Consider the following 11864-nt stretch of genomic DNA (forward strand, 5'->3'; position numbering starts at 1 on the left):
CAGCCCAGTTTTCCCAAAACAGGGTGAGGGACTCTCAGAATCCCCACACTGTTAGATCTGCTGGTGGTTAGATCCAAACCCACCTCCCTGGGGAGGCTCAGCGACACAGATCCCCATGGTCTCAAGCAAATAAAGGGCACGCAGAGGTCACGACTCCCACCAGTGCTGCCATCTCTTCATGGTACAAGCAGTCTGGGGGAGTTGCTGTGTTATCTCTGTCGTGGTGACAAACCAGGCTTAGATCCATCAACATGGTTTGAAACAAATACTTATTATTCAGAGAGAGTTCGGGGATGGTGGGTGCCAGTGTCCGAGCCCACCCACAGCCCTGTGGTTGTTGACACTGACCCAGTGCAGGTGCCCAAAGTCACCACCTCAGGTGCCATCACCAGGGTTTTGGCTGAGCTGAATCCTCCTCTTTCTGCTCCCAATGGCACTGGAAGCTTGTCCTCGTGCAGAAAATGAAGGACAGCACAGTCTGTCACCTCCATCACCCCTCTCCCAACCGAGAGACATGAAGGCTGCCTGCTGCAGGAGTCTCAGGATCTGATTTTAATTTCAGGGGAGCTTGGATAAGTGGGAGAATGACTTTGAGGACATCTCTGCCTCATCAAGCCCACCTGGTGTGAGCACATCTTTACCCACCTAAACTTGATCCTGTTCCAAGCAGCAAAACTAATGCTTTTCCTTCCCAAGCACAGTATTTCTCCCAGATCCTGCCCAGCCCAGCTTCTCTGTGCCCATCCAAAGGGCTCCAGCGAGGGAGGCCTTGTCCTATATGCCCTGGAATTCAGGAGGCGGCAGTCCCCCATTTGAGTTTTGGGGGAATGAAAGCCTCCAGAAAGGCTGGGTGTGTCCAAGGGGTGCAGAAGCCTGGGGGACCTTCTGTGCTGCCGGCGCTGCACTTTTGGGGGCATCGCCTTTCCTCCAGGCCGTGATGTTTGCATCCCCTCCGTGAGATAAGTCCATGCCAAGTGGTCATTTTATCTGGGAAATCAGTTTTCAGGCTCAAAAACGCAGTCACTGTCCTTGAGCAGAGCATCTGGCTCCTCTTGGAGCCCATAATAAAGGTCATCCTCCTCCCCAGTGCCTTTGTGGGGGGATCCGGAGTGCTGTCCCCGCACTGGGGAGCTGGTCAGGGTGCAGCCAGAGCGAGCAGTGGATGGCAGAGTCCGGCTCTGTGGCGTGGGGGTGCCGGGCATGGAGCCCTCCAGTGATGGTGTGTCCATCTCCTCCAGGAGGGATGCCAGCGGTGCATCCCCCGGCGCTGGACAAGGGGGGCTGTGGGGACAAGGAGGGCTGATGGGTGGTGTGGGAGTTACACCAAACACAGCTGGGGTTTCCTTTGGAGCTGGTGGCTGCTGGAGCATTGCTCAGCCAGCATCCCAGCATCACCAGTCCCCTTGCTGGGTGGCTGGAGCACCCTGGGAGCACACTATCCCAGCCACCTCATGCATGCCTTTATAAGGACATCTGCCTGCCAGATTCCTTCTACCCACGGGACAAAGTGGTGGCTGCCCTTGCCTTTACTGCATCCCAAGTGGAAAGCAGTGCACCCAATCCAGCTGCAGATGCATCCAAGTCCTACGCCCTGAGCCTGCATGGTTCACTCCATCACTTGCAAATCCCTTTGGGACCTCCCAAACCAGTTCTTGGATACATGGCATACAAACCAGATACATGGCATCTGGTTTGCTGGTCAAGTACTGGGCATCTCATTGCTACCAAAGTCTGACCAGAAACTTGGGGTTTATTCTGGTGAGGAATGTTATTTGTATTGATAAAATTAAAAGAAAATGCAAATTACAACCAAAGCCCATCCTGATTTCTTCCTGGGAAATAATTTGGTACAGAGACTCCCTGTGGGTTGAGACACCATCCAGGCTCCACAGAGGCTGGGGAGTCTGGGTACTCAGTGCTGTGTGAGCAGCAAAGATCCCTCTGCCTCCTTTCCCTCCCCTGGGAGGACCTGGTCTGATCCCTCCCATTTTCACCCTGCATCCCACCACTGCGACCCTGACCCCAAAAGCATCACATACCAGCTGCCTGCCACTGTTTCCAGATGAGGTGTCAGGTCTTGTGGGGGGTGTCCAGCACCCCCCAGCTCCCGGTGGACCTCTGCTTTGGCCTGCACTGCTGACTGGGACCAGCTGTGGGATCTGGGCTGTGCCGTGGGTGGGAGTGGAGTTGAGCCCACTGCCTGCTTCTGGATCTGCTCATAGGATGGCAGGCTCTTCTCATAGGTGCTGGTGGCCTCTTGGTCAGGGCAGGGAGCAACCAAGCTGTGGGCAAAGGAATAACAGGGTGCTGAGCAGGACCTGGACCCCATGGAGCTGGAAGATCCTCAGGCACTTGCACAGAGGGCTCCATCAGTTGAGGGAGTGGCTTTAGAGGCTACCAAGGCCACATCACTCCCCACACCAGCAGCAGAGCCAATGGGTCCTTGAAGGGGATACCCACAGCTGCACAGCCAGATGCTTGGCATCCCCCAGCATCACTCAGGCTCCAGCCTTGGGATGGCTCAGACATCCCTTGCCTGCCCCACCCTGGCTCCTGCTTGGCATTTTGTGCTGCAATCAGTGCAGTCTCAAACACTGCCTTCATCCCCAGGGCACACCCATAGCTCTGTGTGCAGATTTTGGGACCCACCCGATGTCCTTCTGTGGCAGCACCGTGGGTTTGTGGTCCAGGAACCGCTCAGCCTCAGGGTCCACAGGAATGAATGTTATCTGGGGGAAAAAGGAAGGAAGAGCCCAGGGGCTGTGCTGGGCACACTCGACCCTCCTTAGTGGTAAAAGGGCCGGAGTGCCCTTTCGACTGGGTTTAGGGTGTTTTCCCACCACATTTTGATGTCTTGATTGGAAGTGGGCTTTTTTGGGCAAAATCAGTAAGGAATGAATGAATCCAGCACAGCTCTTTTCCCCAGTGGAGTCACGCATGTCTCCAAGCCCAGAGGAGGTCCCAGGGCCCACAGGGGAGGTCAGTGGTCAGGGACAACACTGAGGGTGCCCTATCCTTGAGTCCCAAGCACAGCAACAAAGCCACATCTCCCTCCTCGCTGGGGTTGAGCTCGGCTTTGGGGGGTAACTGGGATCAGCTTCACCCCAATCCCAGGAAACACAGCCAGTTTCAGAGGTCCCAGCTGGTCCCAGGTCCTGAGGTCACCGTGCCACATTTTGGAGGGTAGCCAAGTTGTTGACAGGCAGTGCCCAGAGCAGTGCCACAGCCACCCTCTCCTTTGAAAAAACCCTTTTCTGCTAGACCCGTTTCCCAGGGCAGGGACACGTGGCTGCTCTCCGTGCTGGCAGTGCCCTTTGCCAAGGAGACTGGCAGGTGAGGGCTGGGCTGTGGGGGGCCAGGACCCTCCAACATCCTTGGCCTTGACAGTCTTTTCTTGGAAGTTCTGGGAGCCTGCCAAGCCTCAGGCCCAATGAAGGGGCTAGTTTGGGAAGGGTTTGCATGGGAGAGATAAACACAAGTTTATTTCCTTGGGATTATTCCCTGCTGCCTGTTTGGAAGCAAAGTACCAGGCTCTGGGGTTTGAAGGGTGCAGGAGTACAGGGACAAGGGGCTACATCCTGCAGGCATCAGCAGGCCATGAGCATCCCACACCAATAATCCCTCCTCCAGATCACTCCAGCTGGTATCTGCTGCTATCTCACCCCATGGATGGGGAAGTTGAGACACAGCCCAAGGCTGCACATCCACAGCAGCCGAAGCCCCCCAAACCCAGCTAAGCCCCCAAGCCCCCCAAAGCACTCAGCAGCAGGATGGATCCTACCTTTGGGTAGCACTGGCACATGCTCCAGGTGATGCCCACGGCTACGAGCATCACACCCAGGACGCAGAAGGTGATGTAGATGTGGGGCTTTTCCACACTCATGATGAAAATTCCCGTCATCACCAGGAAGAAACCCAAGATGATGAACCCGTAACGGAAGGTCTTCTCCTCCGCCATGGGCTCTGGGTGGGAGAGACAGGAAGGAGAGATGCCAGGGAGCCCGTTTACCTGCCACTGCTGCCCGCTGAGCACACCTGCAGGGTAAGGCAAGGAGTGGTTTCTCTTTCCGGAGGCTGCCAGGAGCTGAGGATCAGCTGCACGCTAACCTGGTCCTGCCCAGGGCTGAGCCAGCCAGTTTTTAGTGGGTTTGTAATGAATGCAAACACTGACCTGCCATTCACACTCCAGTGAAGCCGCCCGGCACGTGTCCACGTAACCTTCCCTGCGGGCACCCCATGCCTGGGGAAGGGACAGGGAGGGAGAGGGGGCCATGGCAGTGGAGACAGGAACCTGGAGAGTGGCTGATCCTGTTGGGATTTTCCCAGCCCTGGGCACTGAAGCTGGACTTGGCCATAAACTGGAGCTGGCAGAGGCCCAAATAAGGGGTATATCAGGGTGCAGCACGTTCTCAAAGACTGCAGAGCTGCAATAGGGAAGGAGGGAGTGCTCCACGGTCTTTCTGGAGTCCCATGGGTTTGTAACATCCCTTGTCTTTCTCCGGCTAAGTGCTAAGGCTGCTTCATTGGGCAGCAGGTGGGCTACAAAGGGGGGACTAAAGCCAGGGAAGGATGGAGTGGGGTTGATCCTCCCAGGGGCAGTGAGGACAGAATATCCCTGTGCCCTGTGTTCGCTTAAGTTGGAGCTGGAGTGTTAGAAGGTGTCCCCTTCCCAAAACATATCCAACAGCTAGACAGTGTTGGTGGCTTTAATTAGCCTTCGTTTTATTCCCTTACTTTCCAGCACATGTGGGAGCACATACAAATAATTATATTATAAGCAATATGTTGTACGTGGCTATGGCTCCAAACCCAGGGCAGCCCATTGTTTTGGTGGGATGGAGGAACCGGCAGTGGCCCCCACAGCCGCTGGCCTTTCCTCTGGGCAAGGCTGCAAACCCACCCATGGTGTGCAGGGAGGGGGCTGTGTGCTCAGGATGGCTCTTTATAGGATGCTGTCTGAAATGCCAAGTGCACTTGGATGCCCTGACCACACACATGAGCCACTGAGCATCTCTACACTACATGAAGTCAGGCGTGGGAAGTCAGTACATCGGGAAGCAAGGTGGAAGGGATGGAGGTAGGGCCAGAAGGGGCACTGCAAAGGCAGAGGAGCAAATGGGGCGGCACAGAGCTGGTTTTTCTCTGGCCAGATTCCTCGTTCTCTGCTGCAGTTTTTATTATTGAGTGGGCAGCCTGAAAGGAACTCCCAAGGGTGGGGCAGAGCAGGGAACACAAAGCATCTGCAACCAACAGTGGTTTTATTAAAAATATGAAGGCTTTCAAACATGCCAGTTACCCTCAACACTTTAAATGCATCACCCACAGGACCCACAATCCCAACAGCCCTGGACTGATAGCTCAGAAAGCCCATTTGATCCTTTCCCCTCCTCCCCCACCCTCCTCTCCTCCCCACAAAGGAAGGGGCTCAGTTTAAAGCTGAGGGACAGGGCAGCCACCCACAGAGTCATGGCCCTTGCTGCCCCCAGCTCAGACCCCTCGGACATTGATGTTTTCATAGCTGGGGGGAGGCGTTGCCTGCGGCTCCTCGGGGTGCAGGGTCTCCAGCCAGGACGGGCTGGGGCGGAACAAGGCGCTGTCGGAGGAGCTGCGCCGGCGGCCACCCTGCCAGCTCTCATCCTCCTCCAGGTAGTGGTACAGGGGTGGCGTGAGATCCTCCTTCCTCCTCGGGGGCTGGACATAGGCCAGGGCACCATGGGCAGGTCTGCAGGTCAGGGCTTCTTCGTAGGTGGGGATGGCACTGGCATCCCAGTTGCTGCGAGGAAAGAAGAAACCCAGCAGCACACACCATCATCCAGAGCATCCCAGCACCCAATAACTGGACCACCCCAGTACTTGCCAACTGGAGTATCCCTGTGCCCTGTCAACCAGAACCATCCCAGTGTCCCATCAACCAGAGCATCCCAGTGCCCATCAATTGCAGCATCCAAATACACCTTCAACCCCATCTAAGCATGATGGACACATATACTGGAGACAGCACATCAGCAGGTTTTGCATGCCCAGGATCAAGGGATGACCAAGGTGGGGAGCCATGCAGGAGGAAGGGCATTATCCATCAGACCTTGCGACAAGGTCCCATAGGCAGAAGAGCACCTCCATCACCTGCCTAATCCCAAATTCACTCCTTAGTCACAGAGGCTGCCAGTAGCCAAGGGAGCAGTTTGCCACAAACGTCTGGGCAAGGGGCAGCAATCCCGGTTCAATGCGGTCACACTAAACTCTTGTGCCTGCCGGAGCCCTCCATGCACCAGCCAAGCCTGGTGTCACTTCCAGCAGTGCTTTGCTGAGCAAACACAGCTTGTGTACAGGGAAAACCTTTGGACAACCTTTGCCCTGTGCAGGGTCCTGCTTGGCACCCTATGGAACTGTACAGCCCAGAGCCGGGGAGGCTGTGAAAGCAACTCATCGTTGCAGATGAAATCCAGCACAGTGCATTGGGGAGGTGGTGGGCATCGCAGAGCACAGCTGGTCCAAAGGAAAAGCTGCAATGTTCTACAGGGGTGCCTCCATCCTGAACTCTTGGCAGCTCCCTGTCCCAGACAGACCACCTTGGGCTTCTGTGCTCACAATTTTGCCAGCCTCAGTTTGCATGGGGATGTTGTCTTGGAAATGCAGAGAGAAGGATTTATCCCAGCACAGCATGCTTTGCTGGGGCTGGAGGAGCTGTCACAGCACCAACAGTGCCAGGGCACTGTGTCCCATCCAGCGTGGAAGTCGGAAGCTCAGGGAAAGGGACATTCCCCATGGGGGCACAGCAAAGCTCTCCACAGGAGGTGAAACTTCTCCCCAGAGTACCCAGACTGGATCACAATCTCACAGATACTCAGATGGGCACTGAAACCCCGGGAGAACCAGGAACGTGCCTCCCACTCCAACTGAAATTTTATGGTTTAATGTTCTTAAGAGTTTCTTTTAGTGCTGCTTTTCCCTGGAGACTGATTTATGCTGGAGCCAAGATCTTTGCTGTGACCCCATAAAACAGCACTGGGAAGGGCTGGCTGGCTCCATTTCCACTGTAGCCTCTGGGGAAAAAAAAAAATCTTTTGAGCAAGAAACTTTTAAATCAAGAAGTGATCTTCACACTGGAAGTCTGGGGCCCAAAAAGCAGCAGTGGTGTTCAGGGTGAGGAGCATTTCTACACCCCAAAATAGGCTTTGTAGAAGGACCCTCTAACAACACTCTTGACACCATTCCAAGGATTATTTTCCTTATTTTTTTTCTTTTAAGTCCCTTTTAACACAGATTTGGCTTCCCTTAAAGATGGCATAAACACCCTCATCTTTATACAGTATTGCAGACCTGAGAGACCAGGGCAGGATTCAACAGCTGGAGGTCTGGGTGACCTCCCCACCCCCAAATTCAAACCTTCTGCCAGAAAACCAATGTAGTCTTCTCCTTGGTGGCTCTGCTAAGGAGATGTTGCCTCCCTCTGTGATGGCCCTGCAGGGCAAGGAGAGCTGGATGCAGCCAAGCTGGCCACAGGTGCAGCCAGTGTAGGCAGACGGGGGCTGGCAGGGAGGGAGAGTGGATGCTCAGGTTGACACTAATGAGCAAGAGCATCTGCTCAGGAGCAGGAGGAGAGCACAGACCGGGGTCTGAGCAGTGGCTGGCAGTGCGGATGTGTTGTTGCTCCTGTAAGCTCACCAGCAAGCCAGTCTGGGAGCAGGCTCAGGCACACGGGACAGCCAAGACCACCCTCCACTTCTGCCCACCCAAGCACCGCACAGGGACGTGGCACCCACCTGCAGTTCCACTTCTCCGGGGGCTCCGCGGTGAAGTACTGCAGGTCCCTGGGGAAATGGTACTGGTAGCGGCGGGAGACCACCCTGGTGTTGGCTTTCACGGACCAGAGGAGGCCGAAGAGGAGGAGGATGCCACCGATACCGCAGCAGAAGAAGCTGACAGAGCGGAGCAGGGCGCTGGAGGAGGAGGAGCTGGGAACTGCCTCGGCTTCCCGGGGAGGCAGGAGGCGAGTCCCGCTGCCAGCCGATGAGCCGACCTCCCCGTCACTCCACCAGGCAAAGCACAGCGTTCCTGTCACCAGCAGCACGGCCCCGATGATGGTCAGGCCATAGCGGAAAGAGGCAGCTGCCATCCTTCAGAAGGAGATTTTAGGAGGGAAGAAGAGCGAGACAAGGCATGAGAGAGCCCACGTCCTGCAAGACAAGAAGGGGGCAAAGTTTGAGCAGGACAAGGTTGTGGAAGACCTGTCAGAGGAGAAAATGACTGAGCTAGGACCTCTACAGGGAGTGCAGCCTCTTTAGCTACTTACTACTGACCATCAGAAAGGGCATTTCCACCACCTCAGACGGGAAGCCCTTGGGCAGAGCAAAGCCAGTGCGGTTTGAACAAATAAACTTCCCAACAGCCTCATAAAAACATCCTCAATTTCAAGAAACAACACAGCAGTCCCACAGAGGCTGGGTGGGAACTCCAACCAGGGCAGCTCTGGAGGCTTTCATAGCTCTTGTCTTTGGGTTTTATTCCAGATTTCTTCCCAAGCTTGGCAGAATGCCAGCTGGGTTTCTGATCAAAGCACAGCTTATGGAAGAGGTTAGGGTCAGCTCCAGCGCACACCTTCTCAGGTCCATGTCAAGATCAATCCCACAGGTGTTATCACAACCTTCACCCTCCCTATCAAGTGTGGTTTCTCCCTGCTGGGTGGCCCTTCTCAGCTAAACGTCACATGCAGAGAGCAACCATGCTTCCCTGGTGCTGGAAAATTTGGGGAGGGAGACCTGGTTTCTGATCTCTGTGGGGCTCTCACTCCTCATTGCTTTTTCCAGCAACAGAGAGCATCTGCTCCCTGGGCTTGTGCATCCCCAGCTCCCAGCCAACCGACTGAGGCAGAGGCAGAGAGGTCCCACCAAATCCCCCCTGGCCCTGCCCAGCAAGAAGATTCAGGTTCAACTCCTATTTCTTGAAGGACAAAAAGCTTTGGACCATGTGGGAATTGAGCACCCAACCCCCCCAGGCAGATTCAGTCTTGAGTAACTCTATTTTGAGGGTTTCTCATGGTGGCAGTGCCAGTGGAGAGCCTGCACAGCCAGGATGGAATTGGGGCTCAAGCACAGAGGTGGATGGACAGATGGATGATCTACACTCGGCTGTCACCTCTGCACTCGTCGCTTTGCCTGTGTGTCAGTAACATGAAGATAATGTGGTGGCTTTGGTCTCCATTCCTCCAGGCAGGGCTCACCTCCAAGAGTGGGGACTTAAATTGTACTCTGAGGTCTGGAAGTGCTGAGCCAGAGCTAGGCAGGGAGCAAAAGTCCAGCATGGACTTGATGTGATCAAGGTCAGGTGGAATCATATTATTTGAAGCCATTATTTATCAGATGGGCCCACTAAATGGAAAGTCAAATTACTTTGTAGTGAAAGAAACACTATCTGATCTAATCTATGTTTAATGAAGGAGTTGGATGAGAAGTGGGATTTGGGAAGCCTGCAGGAAAGCAGTACACTCCAGCTCTTGTCCCAGGGTCATGAGCCCAAATTGTCACTCAGGCAGCTGCAGTCACCTACTGGGAACGAGGTCACGTTCCTGGGGTGGGAGAAGACAGAGCTTCCACCCATAACAGGGGGACATGTTAGGATGCTCCCTCCTGAATGGCAGGGGATTGGCTGAGCTGAGACAGAGCAGGAACTGTTGGAGATGGTATTAGATGCTATTAGGGATCAGCATCTCCACTCCATGACTAAACACAAGCAGGACACAACAGAAGAACTAGACTCATGTTGCCTTGCAGCAGGAGATGCTCAGGGGAGTGCAAGGACACTACTGACCCATGAATGCAGCTCCTTTGGAGAGCAATGCATTTTCATGGAAAAATTTCAGCTAATATTATTTAAGGAAAAAAAACATGACCCAAAAAACCCTACAGCAAAGCTTTCAATCCAACTGCTTGGAAATGTCAGGTCACTCCAAACTGAAAGCCTGGATTGAACCAGCACCAAGAATTGAAACGTTCAACTTCTGCAACTCTTCTCATTTTGGGGTCAGACTGGTGAGGTTTGGGAGATGCTTTGAGTTCCCTGGTGAGGTTTGGGATATGCTGTGATTCCCCTGCCTGGGTACAGGGAATTTTGCAGCCTGCGGCACTGTGCACATCTGGGAGCGCTGGCAGCAAGGGGGAGGCGGAGGGAAGGCGGAGAGCCTCTGGGAGGTGATGGATTGACAGCTCAAGAGAATAAACTCTTCTCTCTTGACAAAACCAGCACAGCTCGGGGAGCAGCGCTGAAAGCTCCTCCAAACTACCCACATGTGCTCCCGCAGCACGTGTGCGGGGGCAGCTCCTCCGAGCTGGGTGGCACTGCCATCACTGGGTGACATTGCAGCTGTGCCATCCCCTTGCCAAACCCCTTCTTGTGTTTCCACAGTTCACCTGAACCTCTCTAAAAGACTCACAATGTTTTCTCAGCACATCAGCCTCTGGAAGAAGAGTCTGAAGGAGCAAGGCCAGGGCAGGACCTGAGTCCCTGATCCTCCAGCCTCTTCTGGCTCCACTCCCGGAGCACTCAGCATCCCGCACAGCACCTCTCCTGGTGAGCATTCCCAGCACACTTTCACAGAGGGGCTGTCCCTCCAAGGAGGCAACTGTTGGCTCCCCAACACCGGTCTCCACCCGCCAAGCCACCCTGACATTTTGTTCTGCTGTCTCCTCCTTTGACCTGCTCTGAAATAGTTTTCCGGGGAATAGATTTGCACGTTGCATGTACACACAGATATGAATGTTGATAGTTTACATAGTTCCACTGAGATGCTGAGAATAGCAGCCCCCATATAAAGTTATGCAGATGGTGATTCATGAGGTCTACTAAGCATTACTCAGAAAAACGCTCTTTTCTAGCAACATAAGAAAAGAAAAGAGTTTTGAACCTCTCCCACTGCTATCAAGTAGAAATCCACCTCCAGACCCATCCCTCCATGGCACTTACAGACTGTCCTTCCACGCGGGGCTGGAGAGCTTTAGTCGCGGATGGAGCGCCGGCAAGAGATGCGCCAGAGAGTGAGCATGTCATTAGGGAGATCCCTTACTGCCTCTATCCAAATTTGCTTTTTTTTTTGTTATTGCTATTAGTGAGGGTTTGGTCTCCATCCAAAGCAAAGTAACAGTGACGCTTTGGAAGAGCATCCGAGACATCTGGTGCACTCAGCCTCCCGAAGCAGGTTCTGACAGAGGGAAGCACATGCCTCCCCCCCGCCCTGTGTCCCCTGCCAGGCTTTGGGGCGAAGCCTGAGCATCGTTCCCTCTAAGGTGGCCGATCCCGGCGGTACCCCCAGGGCTCTCTTCCCGCCGCGGCCGGTGCCCGCACCTCCTCTCCCCTGCGGCACAGCGCCCAGCCGGGGGTGCCGCGTCCCCCCGAGCCCCCCGCCCCGTGCCGTACTCACCGCCGCGCCAGCCCCCGCTCCGGCGAGCGGCCGGCTCCGCCGAGCGCGGCCCGGGGCGGGCGGGCCGGGGGGCGCGGGCGGCAGGGTGGCGGCTCGGGGCGGGCAGGACCGGCGTTCCCTCCCGGCACGGCACGGCCCGGAGGGGCGGGCAGTCCCGGCTCCCCTCAGCGCCGTCCCGCTCCCGTCCCGTCCTATCCCTTCCTATCCCGTCCCGTCCCGTCGGTGTGCGGGGCTCCCGAGAGCTCCGGGCTTCCCCTGTGGTTGGGACACGGTCCTGCCCTGTGGAAGACACTGCCCCACGGGTGGGACATCACTGTCCTATGGGTGGGACACCCACGCTGCAGAACAGGAGGATCTCTGCCCCAAGCTTGCTTTGTGACCGCTTTAGTTCTCCTCACCTCTCTGTCAAATGCCAGTATTGTCCCTTTCCCCCGTTCGTGAAATGGTTTGG

At 55.3% G+C, this 11864-nt stretch overlaps 2 protein-coding genes across 3 annotated transcripts; both read right to left on the reverse strand.

Annotated features, from left to right (window-relative positions):
- Nucleotides 1-524: 524 nt before the first annotated feature.
- BSND (barttin CLCNK type accessory beta subunit) lies at nucleotides 525-3958 on the reverse strand. Its single transcript, XM_008925179.3, has 4 exons — nucleotides 3782-3958; nucleotides 2650-2729; nucleotides 2040-2282; nucleotides 525-1281 (listed from the first exon to the last, which is right to left on the reverse strand). Exons 1-4 carry the CDS (start codon nucleotides 3956-3958, stop codon nucleotides 996-998), a joined length of 786 nt encoding a protein of 261 aa, XP_008923427.3. The 3' UTR covers nucleotides 525-995.
- Nucleotides 3959-5239: 1281 nt separating this feature from the next.
- Nucleotides 5240-11459, reverse strand: TMEM61 (transmembrane protein 61). Of its 2 annotated transcripts, none has more exons than XM_018072056.2 (3): nucleotides 11414-11459; nucleotides 7764-8177; nucleotides 5240-5773 (listed from the first exon to the last, which is right to left on the reverse strand). In XM_018072056.2, the coding sequence occupies exons 2-3, from the start codon at nucleotides 8114-8116 to the stop codon at nucleotides 5488-5490; spliced, it is 639 nt and encodes a 212-aa protein (XP_017927545.1). In that variant the 5' UTR covers nucleotides 8117-8177; nucleotides 11414-11459; the 3' UTR covers nucleotides 5240-5487. The 2 variants fall into 2 exon arrangements, with proteins under 2 accessions (XP_017927545.1, XP_017927547.1); XM_018072058.1 differs by lacking the exon at nucleotides 11414-11459 and adding an exon at nucleotides 10960-11300.
- Between the last annotated feature and the right edge of the window lie 405 nt (nucleotides 11460-11864).

The sequence above is a fragment of the Manacus vitellinus genome, unplaced genomic scaffold (assembly GCF_001715985.3).
Source record: "Manacus vitellinus isolate BGI_N305 unplaced genomic scaffold, ASM171598v3 scaffold_21_pilon, whole genome shotgun sequence".
Lineage (NCBI taxonomy): Eukaryota > Metazoa > Chordata > Aves > Passeriformes > Pipridae > Manacus > Manacus vitellinus.